The following is a 20,822-nucleotide window of genomic DNA, read 5'->3' on the forward strand; positions in this document are numbered from 1 at the left end:
AAATGTCTTTCTAAAACTCTTTATTTTAACAGGTTACAATGATTCACTCTAAAGCTGCAACACATTTATTAAATTAAGAAGTGATGATTTGAATCTCTTTCTTGTGATGAACTGACAAGTTAATCATAATGCCCAGAAATCAATGTGAGATTTTCAAATTGCTTAATGACAAAGATAAAAATATCCAAATAAATTGACAGATCACTAAGGTGGATCAAAACACCACACTTGATACAGTTTATAAGATTTAAGAACATGGATTCAGGTATGGCATGAACAAATGGAAATATGGAAAAGCATAAAAACATATGTTGGAGTGGACGTCATCATCTGTTTGAAATACAAAAGAAATTTTAAATCTTTGATGGCGTCTACCAGAAATCTAAAAATGGGTCATCATTGGGCAAATAAGTATAGAAATGGTTCATCAGACACCAAATCAGTGTTTCCATGACAACTTTCAGTGTCTTAACCTAAACACACACATACCCTTATTTTTCATACTGTTACAAGTATGAATGGTTGTACTTGGGTTACCTTTACATGTGCTTCAAGAATATTGTTGAAAGTTATCTACCTTGTAAATGGTAAATGAAGCCAGTTAGCTGTAGAGCTAATAAGCGCAAACATTCAACAGCGTACAGTTCTGTACATCAAACATACACTTCTCAAAAGTTAAATGCATAGCAGAATAAGTAGATGAACATAATAAACGCAGATGACCAAGAACATGTTATTCTACATTGTATTTACCTCTGAAGTTGTAACCTGGGTCTAGAAATAGCATCAAATTCACTTTAATCAGTGTTGATTTGTAGCTTGGGAAATCTGTAAGGTTTATTAATTGTTGTGCTCAGTGACCAGGCTAATAACTCTTAGCAATAAAAGTTGTGATCAAAGTAAAGTTAAACCCAATATTATATTTTCATTCAACAAAGAAATTTCTTTCTGACAGGAAATGAGATAGGTATCTCTCAAATGATAATAAAATTATCATTTCTTGTCAATTAATATTTATATCCTTCTCAATAATCAGTGGGAAAATCTTTGTTGGTGCAGAGCAGCTATCAACCTTTTCTTGTAATCGCTGAGCAGCTTTTCATATGTTTCCTCTGGTATCTTGATGCTTTAGCTTTGAGAATAATCTCCAAGTCTTTGAGTTTAGAAGTCCTTCATGCCATGACCCTCATCTTTTGCTCCCTCCACAGATTCTCTATCAGATTCTTGTTGAGAGTCTGTGAGCCTGCTTCAAAACGTTAATATTACTAGTCAAAAGAAATAGCATGGTAAAACAAAGAAAAAGTACAACAAATGGGAGAAGGCCACATTCTGTTCTAGTTCAGTTCCAAAATTTTGAGTGTTGCTTGGAGAACTTTGTATTTACTGAAGTGGTTCTTATTATTAAAAGCTTCAAAAAGGCACCTACAGAAGACTTTGGGCAAATAGGAATTGCAAAAGATCTCCAACATACTCCAACTTGGCTAATGTTTTCAGACAGGAATAAGGCTTGTGCTATTGACATGAAGGGGACATACAGTGTGTTAACAGGAAGTTCACCTTTTGAAGTGTGGTATTGGTTATATTGGTAAAAAAAAAAAAAATAAATAAAAAAAATCGTTTTTTATACATGTAACTATGTATACAGTTATGCTGCTGCAATCAAGATTAATTTATTATTTAAAAGCTTTTTTATAAGCTTTTAACAAATTTTTACAAGGGTGGCCAAATGTTGAGGATATTGTGTTGTCCTGTCTCCCCTTGATTGTTTCCCAGGTGTGTCTCATACTGGTTATGCGTCTGTTTGCATGTATTCATCTTTAAATAACCACACTTTTTGCATTCTTTTGCAAGGACCAAATCTATCCAGTTCCTAATATAGAGTGACAGAAATCCTGCTTTTCTTGCTCTGCACTGACTAAATGTTTGTTGTTCAAAACATACCTGACAAATACTTCTTTTAACAGGACTAATCTGCAAAACCCTTCTTAGGTTTACACATCTCTTTCCAATAAAAACTGGCTACTTCATTTGTTTAATGAAACTATTACATCATCAGGTAGGTAAAGAACACATCACAATATAAGTTTTTATTAACAAAATAATATTTCTTGGTCCTTATGTTCTTTTGACTTGACAATTTTAACCCACGTGACAAAAAGTTTTGACACCCTTGTTCTACCAACTACTCTTTAGAGCTGCACTACGTAACTTTAATAAGAAATATGTTTTTACATATTTGTTAAAATTGTCACCATGTGGTGCCAGCATAATGAGATAGATGATCTGTGAAAAGATTGATCTCCTCCCTGTGCTCCAGTTCTATCTGACCAAAAACAACTAATCAGAACCAGAACGAGGGTCTTGTTGCTATCAATCACCCTCGTGTACATAGTGCTCAATGTGATAACGGCAGAGAAGCGCCTTGTTTTTCCAGAAAAACCGTTTATTCACCATCAGGATGAGCAGTGCATACACAAGCATGATTGACTGTGCCAAAATCCTCCAACTGGCTCTGATTGGTTGTTTATAGTTGGAACTGGGAGCTCAATTTTTTCACAGATTATCTGTGTCATACCATGGAAACAGTGTTTTAAATATTTAATAAATATGTGAAAAGATTGTTATTGTATATATAAAAGCTTCATCCTGCAGCTCCAAAGAAATGGAGTCAAGTTAATGTAGGTGTAACAGTTGACAGTGGGGTATATCATGACCAGTGGCACTTTTTGATCTGGGCCACAGGGCGGTGGCCCAGGGCAGCAGTAGAAAGAGAGACCACAAGCACCAGATTAAAAACAATCTGTCCAAGCACTTTGGACAGTTTCTATTTGTATTTACATGCTAGGTGCTGTGCAAAGGAAAACTATCTTATATACCTTGTGTGGTACTGTAATGTATTTGATCCTAGAAATGCATTTACACTGGCTGGGGGATGGCAGAAAGGGGGGCTGCCCAATTTATCATTCAGGCAAGAACCACCACCGATCCTGACTGAGAAGCATCAGACATAAACGTCATAGACACCAATACATCATGTCCAACCATATGGAGTTAATGGAGCACTGGTTGGACAACCTCTGGAGGGAAGATGCCCACTCTGCCGCGGCAGCGTCCCCTCCAGGTGAGGGAGCTGGAACAATCCAGCAGGTCAATGATTTCATCGCGCTGGAAGTGGAGGTGAGTGGTCTGGGAGGGGGTGTAATCGCAGAGAGCACGGGCCACTCGAGGCTTCTGCTGAAAGACAAACCATGGCGTCAGACACACAGGTGTGCAATTATCAGCTGGTGAGAAGAAGTGACTCCTTGTTATGTGTCACACCTCTAAAACTGGTTTGAGTGAATGTGCGGAGGTCTGCCAGTCTCTGGGAGACGGGTTAGGGTGGCGGTGGGCTGAGTGAATGGACTCCAGCGAGGTGCTGTTATACGGGTTGGGGTAGGGGTTGCGTCCAAGATGTGAGTTCAGGTGAAGGGAGGGGTAATCCCTGAGGTGGACCACTTTCTCCACGGCGATGCTGTGTGCTCTGTAGAACGCCACTAGGCGGTTGAGGGAGCAGAATGCCTTATCCCAGATGTAGTACTGACCACCATCCTCCAGGACCCTGAAGTGCTCCACCCTGTCACCATAGCTGCCAAATGAGAGAGGAGCATAAGAGTCAGGTGATGAAAGGCCGGTATGTGTGCATTATTCTGCTCCATCAGATACTTCGCCTTCATTCCTGGTGTCTGTTTCTTTGTTTCCAGGAATTCACTTGAGCCATTCTGCGGATTCCAGGTGTGGGGAAAAAAAGAACCCAAACCTTTAATGACAGATCATCAGCAGGACTGTTTTGTTAAGTTAAGTTCCTTGTGAAACATTTGCTGTGAAGTGGAACTTTATAAGTGAACTGAATTGAATCTATAACCCACATGGTGATGTGAAAAATGCAAAGACAATAATCCAGTAACTGGTAAACTATTTCTGCTCCTAAACACCAAAAAGAGGTAACAGTCATTCAGTCGCTACAATGGTTGAGTGGCGACTGAATGACTGTTGTCAAATACTTTTCATTTTATATGCATAATAACCTTCAAACTAAGCAGTAACTTAAATCAAGTTAAGCCTTTCAGCTATAAATTTTCTAAATGTTGTGGTCACACCTCCACCAATCAGGTAGGGCAACCGCAGTCACAAAGACTGACATCACTGGAGCTGCAGCAATGGAGGCCTTATTCCTGTTTTCAGACAGGAATAAGGCTTATGCTATTGACATTAAGGGGACATTTCAATAGCATGTTGACATGTCCCCTTGTCAACATGTTTCATAAGTTTGTATGAAACTTAAAAGTTTCATACAAACAGAAACTTATAAAATCCAATATTACATTTTTATTCAGATAATCTGCTCTGATCTGAGTAACTTTGTAAAACAGACAATGCTTTTAAAAAGTTGTTCATATTTTGTTAAGTTACAAGCATACACTTTCTATTTTATTGGGAAATAATGTGTTAAGCAAATTAATAGTGTTGCATAGTTTTACAGTGGAATAATTTTTCTGTCCACCCATCCACTATCTTTCATGGTTATCTTTAGGGAGTGCTGACCACTTGCCTGTTGACCACTACCTCCAGTGGTCAACAGGTAAGAGGTGGGGACACTCTGGTCACCAGTCCATCGCAGGGAATGATTTTTATTTACAAATAAAAATCTCTGTACCAGAGCCCTGGTGCCCCCAAAATGTCGCCATGTTAGTCAAGCTGCAATGCATTCTGGGTAAATGACTGTTTTGCCTGGGTTCGAATCGGTGATGGCCGTACTGCAGGCAGTATAGTTTATTTTAGCATAGCTCCTGTTAGCATCCTGTTAGTATCTCAAAGAACGTTCAGCTCTGCCCGTCTCAGCGGCAGCACGGTATTTATTTTAGTTAAGGTGACGATCACTGTTAGGGCCTTCCTTAGTTCTACTGGTTTAAATGGCTCAAAGTGTTGTGGAGTTGTGTTCCACTCGGCCCTTGCACTGCACTTGCATTGTCCTTTCTTTCATGTGGGAAATTACCCAGATTCACCTCAATTTTTATTTTTATCACAGCTGATAGTGACACAGTGTGGCATTAAATAAAATGACACCAGTCAAATGCAATATGATAAACTACTATGGTAAAGTTAGTCTTCCTGTTTACTCTGTAAAATCCAGTACAGAGTGAACCAAAACATACATCCATACATCCATCCACACACATCCTAACACCCCTGTTCCTAGTGGGGTCAGGGGGGTGCTGGTGCCTATCTCCAGCTAACGATACGGGCGAGAGGCGGGGTCTTGTCAGACAGGGTACATCATCTCGTACCTGTCTGAATCAGGTACGAGATGATGTACCAGAGATTCCCTCCCAACAGGGGAGGGAATCTCTGATGATTCCCTCCCCTGTTGGGAGGAGGGCACAGGAGGAGGCTCGTCTTTTTCAAGGCTGGCGCTAGGCAGGGTGACGGGCTGCTGGTGGGGACATGCTAGCTACGCTGAACGGGAATCGGATGATTCTGCCGGCAGAGAGGACGACCGCGACGAGGACGAAAGCAAGAGCAGCAGCGGTTCGGATGTTGAAGCACCGCGGTGGAAGAGAGACGGCTGAGCGGATGCTCAGTCAACCCCGGGCTCCTGACACGCAGCTACATCCAGTCATCACCCAATAAAAGTTTTGACCAGATTTGGCTCTCAAAGGGGAAATAACCTGGCTGTCTGAACTTGGTAAAGAAATAAACCTGATAATTACAAAGAAAGATACAGGTGATAAAAAATGTATAAATAAATACTGTACATTGAGGATGGATAGAGAACATTGTCAAATCTTCCTTCCTTAGGAAAGCTCTGTTGAATAGACATACTCAAGATGCTGAGTTTGTTTACTGATCTTAAACTGTTAGATTTTTATTCCTGTAGAACAACAGCTCCCTCTGCTGATCACTTTTTATAGAAGAAAACAATGCCTTACATACATACATACATACTTTATGTATGTATGTATGTATACACACAGAGATATCTATGTAGATTCAAATAAAAATATGAAATCTTTTCTTTTTTTATTTGTTCATCAGGAGATTATACATTTATTGACATTACATACATTTTGTAAAACTGACTTGACTTCTCAGACTTTCTTTTCCTTAATGAACATATATTACCATACTTACATAACAGAAACGCTAAAAAATGGAACGGAAGTTATTCGTGCTTCGTTCAGTGCAATAATTTGTTAGAGGAAAATAATGTGGGAGGAAATTCACTGCTGTGTGAACAGGCTGAGAACAGAGGCAGCAATTTGGCACAAGGTAAGTCAATGTGTGTGTGTTGATGTATGCGTTTGTGTTATATGGAGTATGAAATAATTTTTAGGCAACTCCTTAGTTTTTGTTTATATGATAATTATATAAAACACACTTAACATGCAGTCGGAGCGCCCCTCCAATACCGAACACAGTAATTTATTCAAAATTATTCAATCTTTCTGTTAAATTAACACAGAGTGAAATGATCCAGAACACACAGGTAGCCGGTAAAATTTCGAGTGGTACAAGTGTCACCGCTCCACATAAAAAATCCACAGAACAAGTACAAATAGTAAAGAATCGCTTATTTCCCGAATCCCAAAAATATGACATTTACCTTTAATGTTTCATAATTCTAATCCACGTTAGAGTGAATTTTTCCACTTGGCTGCTGTAATCAGTTCTTGTGCTACACAGACGTATTTTCTCTTTGTTTAATCTGAGATTCTGCTTAAAAAATTAGGCTATTTGCATGTAGATCAGGAATGAAAGTGAGATATTAAAATGCATCATTTTAATCAGCATCATTTTAATCAGCATCATTTTAATCAGCTGCCACATTATTTTCTGTGGCAGCTGAAGGAGGAACAGCTCATCCTGCTCTCTCTTGTCCTTACTGATAATTTTGCCTGAGTTATTTTTAAAGTGACAGTTTTTATAGTTATATTTTACATTTTCGACATCATAACTGGGTTACTTCAAACCTAAAGGACTGAGGGATTTTCTTACTTTTATTTTTATCTTACTTTTCTTCATCTCCAAGTTGAACCAGGACAAAATGCCTCCAGCCGACCCCAGAGACCTCAGCAGTATTATACAACGACTTCAGTCTATAGAAATGAAGATCAAAATGAAATCAACGCTAACTGTGGAAACGAGACAACTCTTCCTCAAAACAACAGAGAGGTCGTACGCCTCGCATCAAGCAGCCCACCCTGGAACGCCCTGGGTGCAGAGCCAAAGCAAAAGTCTCACACTGCAGATCCGATGAGACGACTGACAGGGAGAACCCCTCACCTGGACCAATCGGCGTGGCCGGCTCTGAGCCGAAACCCACCCACTTCAACAACTGCTCCACCAAAGACAAACAAACAAGCAGCTGCAACCAAAACAGCTCCACCGACTCCCAAGGACAGAGCGACCAGCCCAAACCTCAAAACATTCTGACACTGTGGGAATCCCACTGAAAAACAGATTTTCTGCACTCCACCCTGAGCCTCTGAGTGAAACCTCACCATCAAACATCAACAATGAGACAAGACCAACACATCCACCCCCCAAGACCCTAAAGGACAAAGCGACCACCAGGAAAACTGTCATGTTCCGTGTTTTTCTGTGTATTTATTTTGAGTTTTCTGTGTTTCTGAGTCTCTGTGTTGTCCTGTCTCCCCTTGATTGTTTCCCAGGTGTGTCTCATGTCCTTGATAACCCTCTATGTATTTAATTCCACCTGTGTCCTTTGTTCTCTGTCGGGTCCTCGTCTGATGTTTCCCAGTCCGTCGTTTTTGTCCATTCGTGTAGCCAGTTGCTACCTGTGTTGAGCCCTGGTTTCTGCTCAGCAGTGCTGCCTGGTTTTTGGATTAAACTCATCATTTACACTTCTACTTTGGGTCTCCTGCGTCTTGCCTCACCACCTCACCACACCACTTTATGACAAAAACAAAAGGTACGCCAAAAGTGCTTATTGTTGGAGATGAAGCAGTAAATGGAATCAGTCATGTCTGCAATCCCAAGAAAACCAGAGTGATTTCTTTTCCTGGTGACACTGTGTCTGATTTAACTCACAAAGTTCTCTCTCTAACCGCTGATCAGCCAGATATTGAGACTTTAGTTGTGCATGTTGGAGCCAACGATCTAGCAAAGCAGAAATCTGAGATTCTGAAAAAGGACTTTAATATTCTTCTGAACACTATGGGAAAATTTAAAATGAAGTTATTTCTCAGTGGACCAATTCCATCACCTCAATGGGGAGACGAAAAACACTCCAGGCTGGAGATGATAAACAAATGGCTGAATAAAACCTGCTCTACCAGCTCAGTGACCTTCATCGATAACCTCTGGATCTACTGGCAGCACTTTCACCTTTTTGGAAGAGGCGGACGCAATCTTAATAAACTTGGGATAAAGATACTCACTGCAAACCTTTTTTATTTTATCAACAAGGACAATAAAATGATCATCGCTTCAGAAGAACAGGCTCAAGGATGTCTGATGAGGATGGAACCCTCTGCGTATCAGGAGCAACCCGTACCAAAACAAGCTGATACAACATCGACTGAAGATAGAGTGACTGGTTCCCTTCCTTCTCCTCCCTCCCCTCCCCTCCCCCCTCTGCTCACCCCCCTCTCTCACAGGATTCTCAAGATACCTATGAAGAAATGTCTTCTGGACCAGAGTTGCTTAAATTTACAGATGGAATGAATCAACAGGTTCTACTTGGGACGTCTCTCCTTAGCACTCATGCTACAGACCTCACTTCATTTAAGCCACCTGCCTCTGATTTCCCAGAGGATCCATCACTCTGCGTTTCTGAGGTCTGAGGCCGGGGTCTGGATTTTACCTTTACACCCGTCTTACTCCAGAATGTGTCTGGCCCCCGGCACTGCAAAACAAGACATTACCTGTCTGGATCACTGCAAGAAAATTTACAATGAACAAAAACATAAAATACAGTGGACCTAATTCCAACGTCAGTCTGTTCCCCTGCCTAAAGGAACCTCAGACTGAAGAACTTTTGGCCTCCAAGTCACTAAAACTTAAACTCTTTTAAATACCAGATCTCTCTGTGCCAAAGCTCTATTAATTAATGATTTAATCACTGAACATAATATCGATGTTATGTTTCTGACAGAAACATGGTTGAATGACAATAATGAACCGATCGTACTAATTGAATCTGCGCCTCCTAACTACAATTTCTTAAGTGAGAATAGAAAACATAAAAAAGGAGGAGGCGTGGCTTCAATATTTAAGAAAACCGTAAATAGTAGTAAAATCCCTTTGGGTCACTTCACCTCTTTTGAGTATCTTGGAATTGAGATTAAAGGCCACAAAAGACTTTGACAGTAACTATACAAAACTCCAACATTTATGGAAAATTTCTTTACTGAGTTGAATGAGCTTCTATCTCTCATATCCTCCTGACTACCAGGAAAAAATGATTGTCCAATCACCATTTTTTAAAATTCCACAATATTTGTAAGGTAATTAGAATAGTGAAAACATTTTTTTTGAAAAAAAAAAAAAAAGTTTATATTTTTGAAATATCATGTGTCCACTACAGTGGACATCGGAACGTCATACATTTGAAATTGAACCTTGATGGCAACCAATTTGTCCCAAAGAAAATATCCAAACATCACCTTCAGAATGAATTTCACATTGATAAAACTGTCCATCATCACACTAACATAAATATTAGTGTGAGTATCATAGCAATTCCTGTGCTAAATTGCTAAGATACTTCAAAAAGTAATTCCCCTTCTTGGAAACACAAAGGAACACTTTGCACTTTGTGCACATCACATATGTTTTGCTTGTGCAGCCAGATCTGCGACACCTTAACGCATGTGTTTCGTCCACCATCTCTGGAAGATGGATGGCACCGTAGTGTCTCAGAGCTGCATTTGGTTGTGGTTTCCACCTTTGACGTGGAGGAGTGTAGTCATCTTCACTGTCACTTCTGATTCCTGCTTGGGCCCGAGTAATCAACTCCTCACCAAGGAGAAGTTTGAAGTTAAGCAACTTCAGTGGTTTCTTCCCCCAGAAACTGGCAGTCATTCTTATACTGAAGCCATGAGTTGGTTGATTGCCAGGTCAAAAAAGTGGAAAACTGCACGCACTGTCCATATCCGAGTGTGAGAAGCCATCCTGTAGAAACTCAACATCCGGTCAACCAAATCCACGCCACCCATGTTGGTGTTGTACTCAGCAATTGCTAGTGGCCTTGACACCTGGACAAATTTGTCTTTCTTGGACCATCTTCTGCTCAAGGTGTACTTTGTATTCTGGCTCCACAGAGGACGTCTACTGGACTGAGATGTGCACTGTCTTGCTTCATCTGACTTTGCATCTGCTTGCCCTGGCTGAATTTCATCCTCAGAGCTCTTTGAATCAACTTCCTCTGTTTCTGCCTGAAACATTGCATCTTCACCTACTTCATCAGACAACTCAATATCTGAGTCTCCATCAATAATCTGCAGTAAAATTCTCTCTGCATCTGAGAACGACTCCCTTTCTTGTTATTTCAAAAAATTAACAGAAAAAAACAGAACAAAACAGAGGAAATAACTACAAATGTCCACTACAGAGGACATTTTTTCAACTTTTAAATACTATGATAAAATACAGTCAAAATACTTCATAGAATGTTTTAATATGCTGCTAAGAGACTTATTTAGACTATGCCAACAAAATTTTAAACCAAAATTTGCACAATAAAAAGTATTAAGCACTTACTTTTTCTCTTCCCATGAAATGTGCTTATACAGATGGGCGCCATTTTTCTGACTGAGGAAAGGAAGTTTAAAAAGCCCCACCCCTTTACATTTGGTATCATTGAAAAGCCCTAAATGTCCTCTGTAGATAGCAAAAGGAATTCATTCAGTAGTATGCAGTGGGTGGGAGATATTCAAGTTTACAAATGTCCTCCACAGAGGACAAATTTGAACTACTGGTAGTCAGGAGGGAATGAGCTTCTATCTCTCATATGTATTGCTTATGATTGTTTAATAATTGTCGGTGATTTCAACATTCATGTTAACAACCCCCAAGACAGAGGGGCAAAAAAGCTCTTTTCAAGCAACACACTCAAGGACACACAATGGACCTAGTTAAGGGTGTGAATATTTCCAATGTCTCTGTAACTGATGTCGCCCTGTCGCATCACTTCGCTGTTATCTTTGAAAGTTCTTTATCCTTTAATCCACTTGGACAAACAGCAACCATCACAAAACGTTCTCTCACTGAAAACACAGCAGAAACATTTAATCAAATCTACTCTTCTTCCTCACCCTTAAGCTGTAATGATGTAGATAAATTGGTAAATGATTTTCAGTCTAAAGTTTCAGATATCATTGATTCCATTGCCCCAATTAAAATGAAGGTTGTGTCTGGTAAGAAGAAATCTCCATGGAGAAATGCACAAACAGTTAGATCTGCAAGACAACTCTGCCGTAAGGCAGAACGAAGTAAAACTCAACTTCACGTTCATTATGACATCTATAAAGAAAAACTACGTTACTATCATTTAACACTCAAACATGCAAGACAGGCCTTCTTTGCAGATGTCATAAACAAAAACATTAACAATGCTCCAGCTTTATTAGCAACAGTTGACAGACTCACAAATCCTCCTATCACGTTACCACCTGAATTTCAGTCTATTGCTGCCTGCAACCAGTTTTCCAGTTTCTTTTCAGAGAAAATTCAAAAAATCAGAGGATTAATCTGCACATCCACTATGAAGTCAGTACCAACACTGAACCCAAACAAAACAGATACAGGAAAAATGACCCAATTTCAACTACTTAATTATAAAACCCTAGAGGAAATTATAAGTCAACTCAGCTCCAGTTCTTGCTGTCTGGATGTTCTACCCACACATTTCTTTAAGAAAGTCCTGCCTGTTGTTGCTACTGATCTGATCCAAATAGTAAATTCATCACTCTAATTAGGTGTTTTCCCCCAGGCTTTGAAAACGGCAGTAATCAAACCACTGATAAAAAAAGAAGAATCTAGACAAATCACTACTGCAGAATTACAAGCCGACCTCTGACCTCTGACCTCCCATTCATCAGTAAAGTTATCGAAAAAGTTGTGTGTAAACAGTTAAAATTGTTTCCTAACGATAACCAACCGCTTTGACTCCTTCCAGTCTGGTTTCCGGTCTCACCACAGCACAGAAACTGCCCTCGTAAAAGTGTTCAATGACATCCATATAAATATGGACTGTGGGAGAACCACAGTGCTGGTTCTGTTGGACCTCAGTGCAGCTTTTGACACTGTTGACCATGGAATATTACTGAATGGACTGGAGAGTTGGGTCGGACTCTCCGGTCCAGTGCTTAACTGGTTTGAATCTTACATAAAGAACAGGGATTTCTTTGTTTCAATTGGAAACTTCTTATTGAAGAGGTCAAAGGTCACGTGGGGTACCCCAAGGTTCAATCCTATGTTCCTAACCTGAGAAAAAAAGATAATGCAGAATAATATTATTGCACCACCTGCAGCAGTGCACTAACTTGAGGGTGATATTGTGGCTTTTATTTTGAAATTTTCAGTAAGCTTCATCTTAAATGGCCACACTAATTCAATGTGCAACAGTGCTGTGGATAAACCAGTCAAATAAAGCCAAAACCAGCAATTACATGATGTAAAAATAGTCAAGGCTTTTATTTTGAAATGTTTGTCAATCTTCAATACAAAGGTCCAAACTAATCCCATGTGTAACAATGATTGGGTTAAATTAGTAATATATTGCTCAAAACACAAGTAGTTCTAAATAGCAGCTCCTCCTCTGTTTTCACTGATTCTCCACCTTAAAACTACAATGATGCGTATTTGCAGTCCAAAGCAGCATTGTTCCGTTGCTATGGTAATTAATTGTCATGACTCAACTGCCAGCTTTTCTGCCTCTGTTAGAGGCAGAAAATCCTGTCGCATCACTGGACTCTGAAGCACATGGACAGAAAACTATAAGCCCTAGAGAAATTCCAAAAACATTTTACCGGAGCAGACATGCGTATCAATGATATGACCAAGTTTCATACCAATATGGTGATAATTGTGGCCAGGAGGGTGATTAAAAAAATTATTTGGGTTGAAAATGGCACACTAAGGCGTGGTGGCTCCACTGTAGTTTTGCACAAAATCAAAAAACTTTGGGTCGCTTAGAGACAATTTATGGACAAACCGTAAATGTATCGACGTGCCATCTTCACTTTAGAAGAGATCAGGGATGTATCTACAAAATTAACTTTAAATGGCATTTCTAAGTGAATGTATGACGACACAGAAAGACCTCAAAAAGTGTATTTTTAGGTATTTTATAAGATATCTGCCATTTGTGTCCTTTATTATTTTTGATGCTGTAAAATGAACCTTCCTATTAAATAATATGGCTACTCCTCTAGCTTTGCAGCTAAAGCCCAAATGGTCGATCTCTCCAACCCATGAATATCTGAGCTTGAAATAATTTGCATCTAAAATATATTCAAATGGTTTTGTTAAGACCTTTAACATCCCAACTTAGGAATCTAACAGCAGAAGATGCTGAGGAAGCTTTCAAATCTACGGACATGAGACCAGTCATTTATAACAGAGGCTGAAAGACACTGCCACCTCCCAAAAAAGAGGCTGAAAAAGAAATGAAGAAAAAAGTAAAAAATTAAAAATAAGGATAATAACAATACTAAGGATAACAGATACAACCATCTGTTCCACCCCTTGCTTGCACTCTGTCCTTCCCCAGATGAAGGAACCATGCAGACTCCAACAGGAGTCACTGGAAAACTTACAGCCAAATAGCGCAACAGAACACAACTTCTAAGTACTATGCAACTAGCGCAGAACTAGCAAAATAAAGTGAAAATTAAAATGTACAATAGGCACCATTCTAAGAAACTCAAAACAACTGCAGTAAACATCCATTATTTGAAACATCTATTTCACAACAGTCCAAACACTTTTTTTCCCCCCTTAACTCGAAAATATTACTTAGCCAGAGATATAGAAAAATAAAGTTCCCAGAACATGAAACAAATTCTTCTAGTTATAGTTCTCACTTGGTAATCGACCTGATGTAGACATTAGTCTCCTCTGGAGAGGTGAAGACCCGTGCAGCCCTGTCTTTGGTGATCTGCAACCGGGCCAAATGGAGCAGGCCGAATCGGACCCCCTCAATGCCACGAAGCCGGCGACGGCAGTCCCTGAAGGCCACCCACGCTCGGGCCATCCTGGCAGTATAATCGGGGAAAACGAAAATAGTTATGCCATTCACCTTGATCCGCTGAAGCTCCCTTGCCTTCAACAAGATTTTGATACAGTCAGTGTAGTAATGTAGCTCAGCTACAATGGGGCGAGGCCACTAACCTGCCTTGTGTTTAGGATTTGGAATACGTGAGTTCGATCCAGCAGCGGCTCCTCCATGAAACCAAATGCTTCCTTTAGCAAGCAAGAGACGGCAGCCGTTGAAGCCGACAAAGGGTCGTCCTCTGGGACACCAATGATGCAGATGTTTTGTCGCCGGGACCAGGACTCCAAGTTATCACATTTATCCTCTAACTGTGCCACAGTTTTACTAAGGCTGTCCACTTTTTTCCGGAGGTTGACGATGTCATTGGTGTAGGTGGATAGGGATTTCTCTATCTCAGCAACTGTTACCTTTAGCCCCGTGAAACACTCCTGCACCGCGGACAGGCTAGAGGGCAATTTTTTTGAAGGATAGCAGCACAGACTTAATCAAAGAGAGTCTTTCACCAAGAACAGCACAAAACTCCGCTTTAAGTGTAGCAGTAAAGTCATCCTGAAGAGTCGTAGCTCTTTTTTAAGATTGCTGACATCGCTGACTGGACCACGGCCTCTGACACAGAAGGAGACGACTCAGCATAGGTCAAGGATTCACCATGAGGAGCAGGCCGCAGGTGAGACTGGATCAAATTTTCTCCTTTAGCAGGCTTTGGTGGCATTTTAGTGACCAAAAAAAGACATTGTGCACAATGTAAAGATTACTTGTATCGATTGAGGTCAGAGCTGAGCAAAAGTGGCTGGCAATAATCGAAAAAAGAGCCAACCCCGCAGGAGCACACCAAGATACAACTTACTCCACTGCCATTCAACCTGAAGTCGGAATCTGTTTTCAAGTCCATCTAACACTTATCAATACATGATCCAGATAAACTATTCCCCATTATTGTGTGATGAAATCTTTTTATTATTTTATTTAGTTGTGCAGATTGCAGTTGTTGTCATACCTCTAAGATATTGTAGGTGAACAAATGTTTCATTAAAAACAATAATGTGTGAATTTTTTTTGCATACACTGGTTGCACAGCATACCTATGTATAATTAAAAAGCTGCCTGGTGTTATGCAGTGCCCTGATTAATGAACATATTTCATTTATTCTCAGTAATTAAATGAGTCCCATGTCACTTTGCTGTTGACCCAAATAAAAGCACTTCATCCTCACTCTGTGCTTAATGTGTGTGTCAGAGAGATATTTTTAGTGCAATGAGTTCTCATTGAGCACATTTAAACTGATGGGCTTAACACACATTCAAGTCCTGGTGATTGTGTGTTACATGTGGATGGAAAACAAACATCAGACTAACCGCACAGTAAACAGGAGATTCTGACAGAACTACTGTCTGAACTGTTTGATCCATTTGCAACTTGTCTTCTGGCATTTCAGACTAGTTCCTCAGGAAAGATGACCAAGTTTTTAAGCTGTAAAAACACAGATTCAAAATGACAACATAGATGACAACATTTAAAACATCTTAGGGCTTTAAATGGAGACTTCATCAGATAAAGAAAAGCAGACTCAATGACAACAGTTTGAGTGATGAATCTTTAGAAAGATTTAGACAATACCTTTTGGATATGACAAATTGTGTCATATCTAGCTTTCTGAAGATTTTAAAAGGAGTCCCCAAAGCAAATTTTTTTAAATAAATAGATATAGACAAACAGATAGACAAATTCTGGTGCCCCAGCTGATGACAGCAGAACAGATGGAGCTCTCAACAACAAACTTATAGAAGAAGATCTGCAGCATAATAACTATAAACACCATAATGCTGTCTTGGCTCGCATGCGCTCAACCCGAACTGTCAAAAGCGCGACTATAACTCAGCCTTCGGTCCCTGACATCACCGTTGTACCGCCGAGAGAGAAAAAATGGGGATGTAAGTGAGGGGGCTGGGCTGATACAGTTTACAATCAGTCTACAGTTAACTCACACTTTGTGAATAATGTCAGAGTTGCTACCTGTAACTAGTCCGGCTCCTTCGCTGGGCTGCCAGTTTTGGTGGGTCCGAATCGCTGCCAACAAAAACGTCTGGTTCATCTCCAAGAAGAGGAACAAAATATGTGTCCAGTTTTTGGCTTTTCCTTGCTCTCTTTTTTCCATCATTTTCATTTTGCCGCCCTATGGAGCTCCACTCATGTTAACTTAGTTTGTAAAAATGCTCTAGTTAGTTTACCATCTGTTGCCAAGAGACTGAAAATACACTTGGAGACAATGTTTGCGATCCTCTTGTAATTTTCTGTGTCATAAAGTTAAATGTAAGAGTGAAAATAAAGCCAGTACTGTAGCACAACATTTTATTCAATATTTTACACCCACTGTGTCACTAAAATCAGTTGGTCTCAACTATGAGTCAACAATGACTGGGGCAGACTAGCAGATAGTTTAACTTTTGTGTCTTGTTCATTGCTCTTGCAGCAAAGGCTAAAAACAATAGGAGCAAGAAGCAACTGGAAATAATCAATGAGGCTTAAATTTAAACAACTACGTCACCATTCATGGCATATGGGCAATTGACCTTTTATGTGAAAGTTATAGCGTTTTGTTTTCTTTGGCGAGTACGCCAAGTTCACCGCTTGGTCACGACCTCTGAACATATACAAAAACTCAGTTTTTTTGATAACTTTTAATGCCCCTCCCCTTAACTGCATCCTGACCAAAACTGAAGCCGATATGTCAAAATCCTTAGGATGAGTTTGTTAAAGTTCAAGGTGTGTAAAAGTGAAAAATTGTCAAAATTTGACCTTTGTACCAAAATGGCCGCCTCCTTTTAGGGGTACCTCCAAGGGACTATTTTTCTTGATTTGGGAGGATCTACTTATGTACCGAATTTTAGATATCTACAACATAAGGTTTGTGCTATCTCACGTTAGGGGGCATTGTAGACCAGTTTGGCCATGTCCATGTGCGATTCCAATGGAATCCAAAATTTTTAGTTGGAAGACAGTTTTGGGTGACGTTTGGTAAGTTTTTGAATATTTTTTTTCTCCGAAGAGTTTTTGCAGCGCTAGTGGCTCGTATTTGTTGTGACACTAGGGAGGGTGAGAAAACATGCGGCAAAGGTTGCCGGGACTAGGAATCGAGCCCGCGACATCCGCGTCGAGGACTGAGGCCTCCAGGTGTGGGGCGTGCTGTGGTGGTGCAAGGGGTTAGCACACCCCAAGTTTTTAAATATTTTTAAGCCTCTAAAAAGCTGCATACTTTGTTGGAAAAATGAGAAATCCTGGGATTACAATAGGCCTCGACAGTGCTTCGCTACTTGGGCCTAATTAATAAATTCTGTTTTCTTGGAAGAAAGACATAAAAACAATGATATAGAACTATTTTAGTACCACTGCTTTGAGTTAGCCTTCACTGAAAAGAAAGAGTGTTTAGAGGTGTGGCGCATTCACTGACCTAACAGAGAGAGAGAACTCTCCTGGAGCTGATTCACTCTCCCTCACTAGAAACGCTCCAGGATCCTGCCAGCACAGTCGTTGTTCAGCCTCCAGTCTTGATATCGCTCCTGCAAACCAGCTAAAGAAACAAACAGAAACTTAAACCTAACTACAGATGATTATTAGCTAAATCATAATGTTTAGTTTTAGTCAAAAGTGATGTCTGTGACACACCAAATGTAGAAAATCAGAAAAAATTAGTGTTTCTTATTAACACAATTTGGATAATAGATTATTTACAGATGAGGGTGCAGAGAGATGTAGTTCTCAGGTATGAATCCACGTTTCCCCTCAATCTCGGCTGTGAACCAGAAAGAGTCTCTCTCCATTTCTACCACCTACAGTGCAAATCCACAAGCCTCCATTACTCCATGTGAAGATGCAGAAAAACCATTCAAATATGCAGACATATGCAGCATGTCTCCATTCTTACCTTGACGATGTCTCCTTTCTGGAAGCTGATCTCATCTGCCTCTGATGCTGTGAAAGAGAAGAGAGCCACAGCCTCCATCCTGCACAGTGAGCATCCACTACAGTTTTACTTCACAAATGAGTGGAATGGACTGCAGCGCAGCGCAGAAGAGAGATGGTAGGGTGAGATAATCAGCATGTTCGTGCTGACCTGCTGCAGCTCTGAAGTTAATCAGAGATGATTCTGAAACGTCTGTCACTGTGTTCGTCCATGTGATGGAGTTGTGGAGAGGCTGTGAGCACATGGAGGTGCTGACTGCCCTCAGTCTCCATCTGCACAGTCTGCATCCTCCAAACCTGGGGATTTAACAAAGAGCCTCTAATCAAGGGACAGTGGTGACACGGAAAGTTTGACAAAGATGAAGAAATTAAAAGAACCAAAAATAGACAGAGTAGTGACCTTTTTTAATAACAGAAACTGACAGGCATTAGAGCTCCAGTGCATTCAGTTACTTTAATTAGTTTCCTCTCGGTGAAGGCGGACGCTTTTTTTCCTCTGCTCCCTTCCTGCCCATGCCTGCCCTCCTTGCTCTGTTTTTGTCCTGTCTTTCTCTTTTCTTGGAGCCTTTCTCTGCACATCCTCCAAATCTACAAATTATGGATCTGGTCAACCGGTCTCTCAATACAATTGATCAAATTTTCTTGATGAGAAAACTGGACATCGGAGAGCCCTCTTGTCCTGCAGGGTCACACCGGGCAGGATTCACCCTGCCCAGTGTGAATCCTGTATTAATGATTACAGGATTTCTGCTGTTTGGGGATGGCAGATTTCTGGTTTATCTACAAATTTGTGATGGACTTGGCCAAACTAGCGAACACTCAGACTGTTGGTGTGGACAGAGACGCAAGTTGGATGTGAATCTTGCTGAGACTCATATTCAAGCTGAGGACTCCAAAACTCACTAACGAGATGGAATCAATCTCGGAGAAGTTGCTAATTTCGGTTCAGTGGAATGACAAAACTAATTTGGATAATTGGTAACTGAAATGAGAGAACCTTTAGGGAAGATTGAAATTTATCATCTACTCAACCTAAGACGTTTTGCATCGGAATTGGCTTTCCCCGTGTTGACTTGAAAGGGCTGCATATTTCTAATCTCCTTGAAGATACGTAAACATAACACTCCTTCCCACTTCACCCCCTTCTTCTCCATGCAGCTGTGGAGCTGAGTGCTCCCAAGGACATTCCTCGATTACAACTTCTTATCGGACTTCTGCCAGGAGGCTGAGTAACGTGGTTTCATGGCCCTGTGATGTTGCCGTCTTCACTCATGTCTTTGTTTTATCCTTGTTTTATCTGAATGTTGCCTTGTGCCCTTTCCTCTTTTTCTTTTGTTAGAAACTGTGGAGTACTCATTTTTAACCCAGAAAAAGAATTAGAACAAACTTGGAATCCAGAGACTCTAGTTTATTAATTTATTAGTAACTATTTAGTTTATATTTTAGAAACTGCAGAGTACTCACAATTTAGATCAATATTAGATTATTTTGTAGAGAGACTCCTATTATTGCAACTCAGAAAAGGAATTATAAAGAAATTAGAATCCAGAAAGAATTTTTCCAGACCATGAACACTTAGTTTTTATTACTTACAAACTGTGAAGTACTTATTACATTTAGAAATTTAGAGCACACTTAGAAAGTCCAGAGGATACTTACTTATACTCATTTAACAACCCAGAACAGGGATTAGAACTTGGAACCCAGAAAAACTACTTTAGTAACTACTTTTTAGACTCCTATTCTTCCAACCCAGTAAAGGAATTAAACCAGATGATACTTTCTTATACTTATCTACCAACCCTGATTGTTATTTTGTTTGTATTTCTTTTTAATTCATGTAAAGCACTTTGTAATGCCTTGTTGCTGAAAATGTGCTATAAATAAAAATTACCTTTACCTGTTGTTTCTTTTTACTTTCAGAGTAAAAGAATTCCCATACCCCACAAAAAAGGGGAAATGCCAGTCAGACTGGCCCACTGGGAAACGTTCCACTTCTCCTGATTAGCCATTCCTCTGTGACTGTACTGTGTTACTAGATGCTACGTAGTTTATACTCATTACAACATGGTGAACTGATGTGAAGTATCACCTCCCTTTTATTGGTTGTGTCGTTGCATGTTCAGATATTTATTCCCTCTACTTTGACATGCTTAGGATCTGAAAGAATTTTGATATTTACTTTTAGACAGTTGCTATGATGCGCAACTGTGACATCAAAGTATTGTGTTTATAACTGGGAGGAGCTGACTAGCATCTCAAAACTAAAATAATACCTCAACAATGCTATCAAATCCCAGAGGAGTTGGAAAGGAGGCTTCAGGATGCAGAGCAGGACCAAAGAGCAGAAAGAGGAGGAAGTTCAAGCTACGTATTCCTAACCATGAGACCAGACAGATTTAGAGAGCAGTAGCACAAGCAAATGAGATGGCTTAGCACTGCTTACCTGGATGGTGTCATCCAGAACATGTGACTGTGGAACATCTTCGCTGCTGGATAATGACCTTTTAGTTGTGTCTTTAGTCAGGGGCTTCTTCAGATTTACTGCAAAACAAACTGCTACTGGAGATCCTTCCTGCCCAC

At 40.1% G+C, this 20,822-nt stretch overlaps 1 protein-coding gene across 5 annotated transcripts; it reads right to left on the reverse strand.

The window, feature by feature from the left end:
- Positions 1-12: 12 nt before the first annotated feature.
- Positions 13-18,631, reverse strand: LOC122829329 (GRB2-related adapter protein-like). Of its 5 annotated transcripts, XM_044113792.1 has the most exons (6): positions 18,391-18,631; positions 18,202-18,280; positions 18,009-18,106; positions 17,728-17,847; positions 3,319-3,625; positions 13-3,234 (listed from the first exon to the last, which is right to left on the reverse strand). In XM_044113792.1, exons 2-6 carry the CDS (start codon positions 18,277-18,279, stop codon positions 3,052-3,054), a joined length of 786 nt encoding a protein of 261 aa, XP_043969727.1. In that variant the 5' UTR covers position 18,280; positions 18,391-18,631; the 3' UTR covers positions 13-3,051. The 5 variants fall into 5 exon arrangements, with proteins under 5 accessions (XP_043969727.1, XP_043969728.1, XP_043969726.1 ...); XM_044113793.1 differs by having other exon boundaries at positions 13-3,231; positions 18,202-18,631; XM_044113791.1 differs by having other exon boundaries at positions 18,202-18,631.
- Positions 18,632-20,822: the final 2,191 nt, after the last annotated feature.

This window comes from Gambusia affinis, linkage group LG04 (genome assembly GCF_019740435.1).
Source record: "Gambusia affinis linkage group LG04, SWU_Gaff_1.0, whole genome shotgun sequence".
NCBI lineage: Eukaryota > Metazoa > Chordata > Actinopteri > Cyprinodontiformes > Poeciliidae > Gambusia > Gambusia affinis.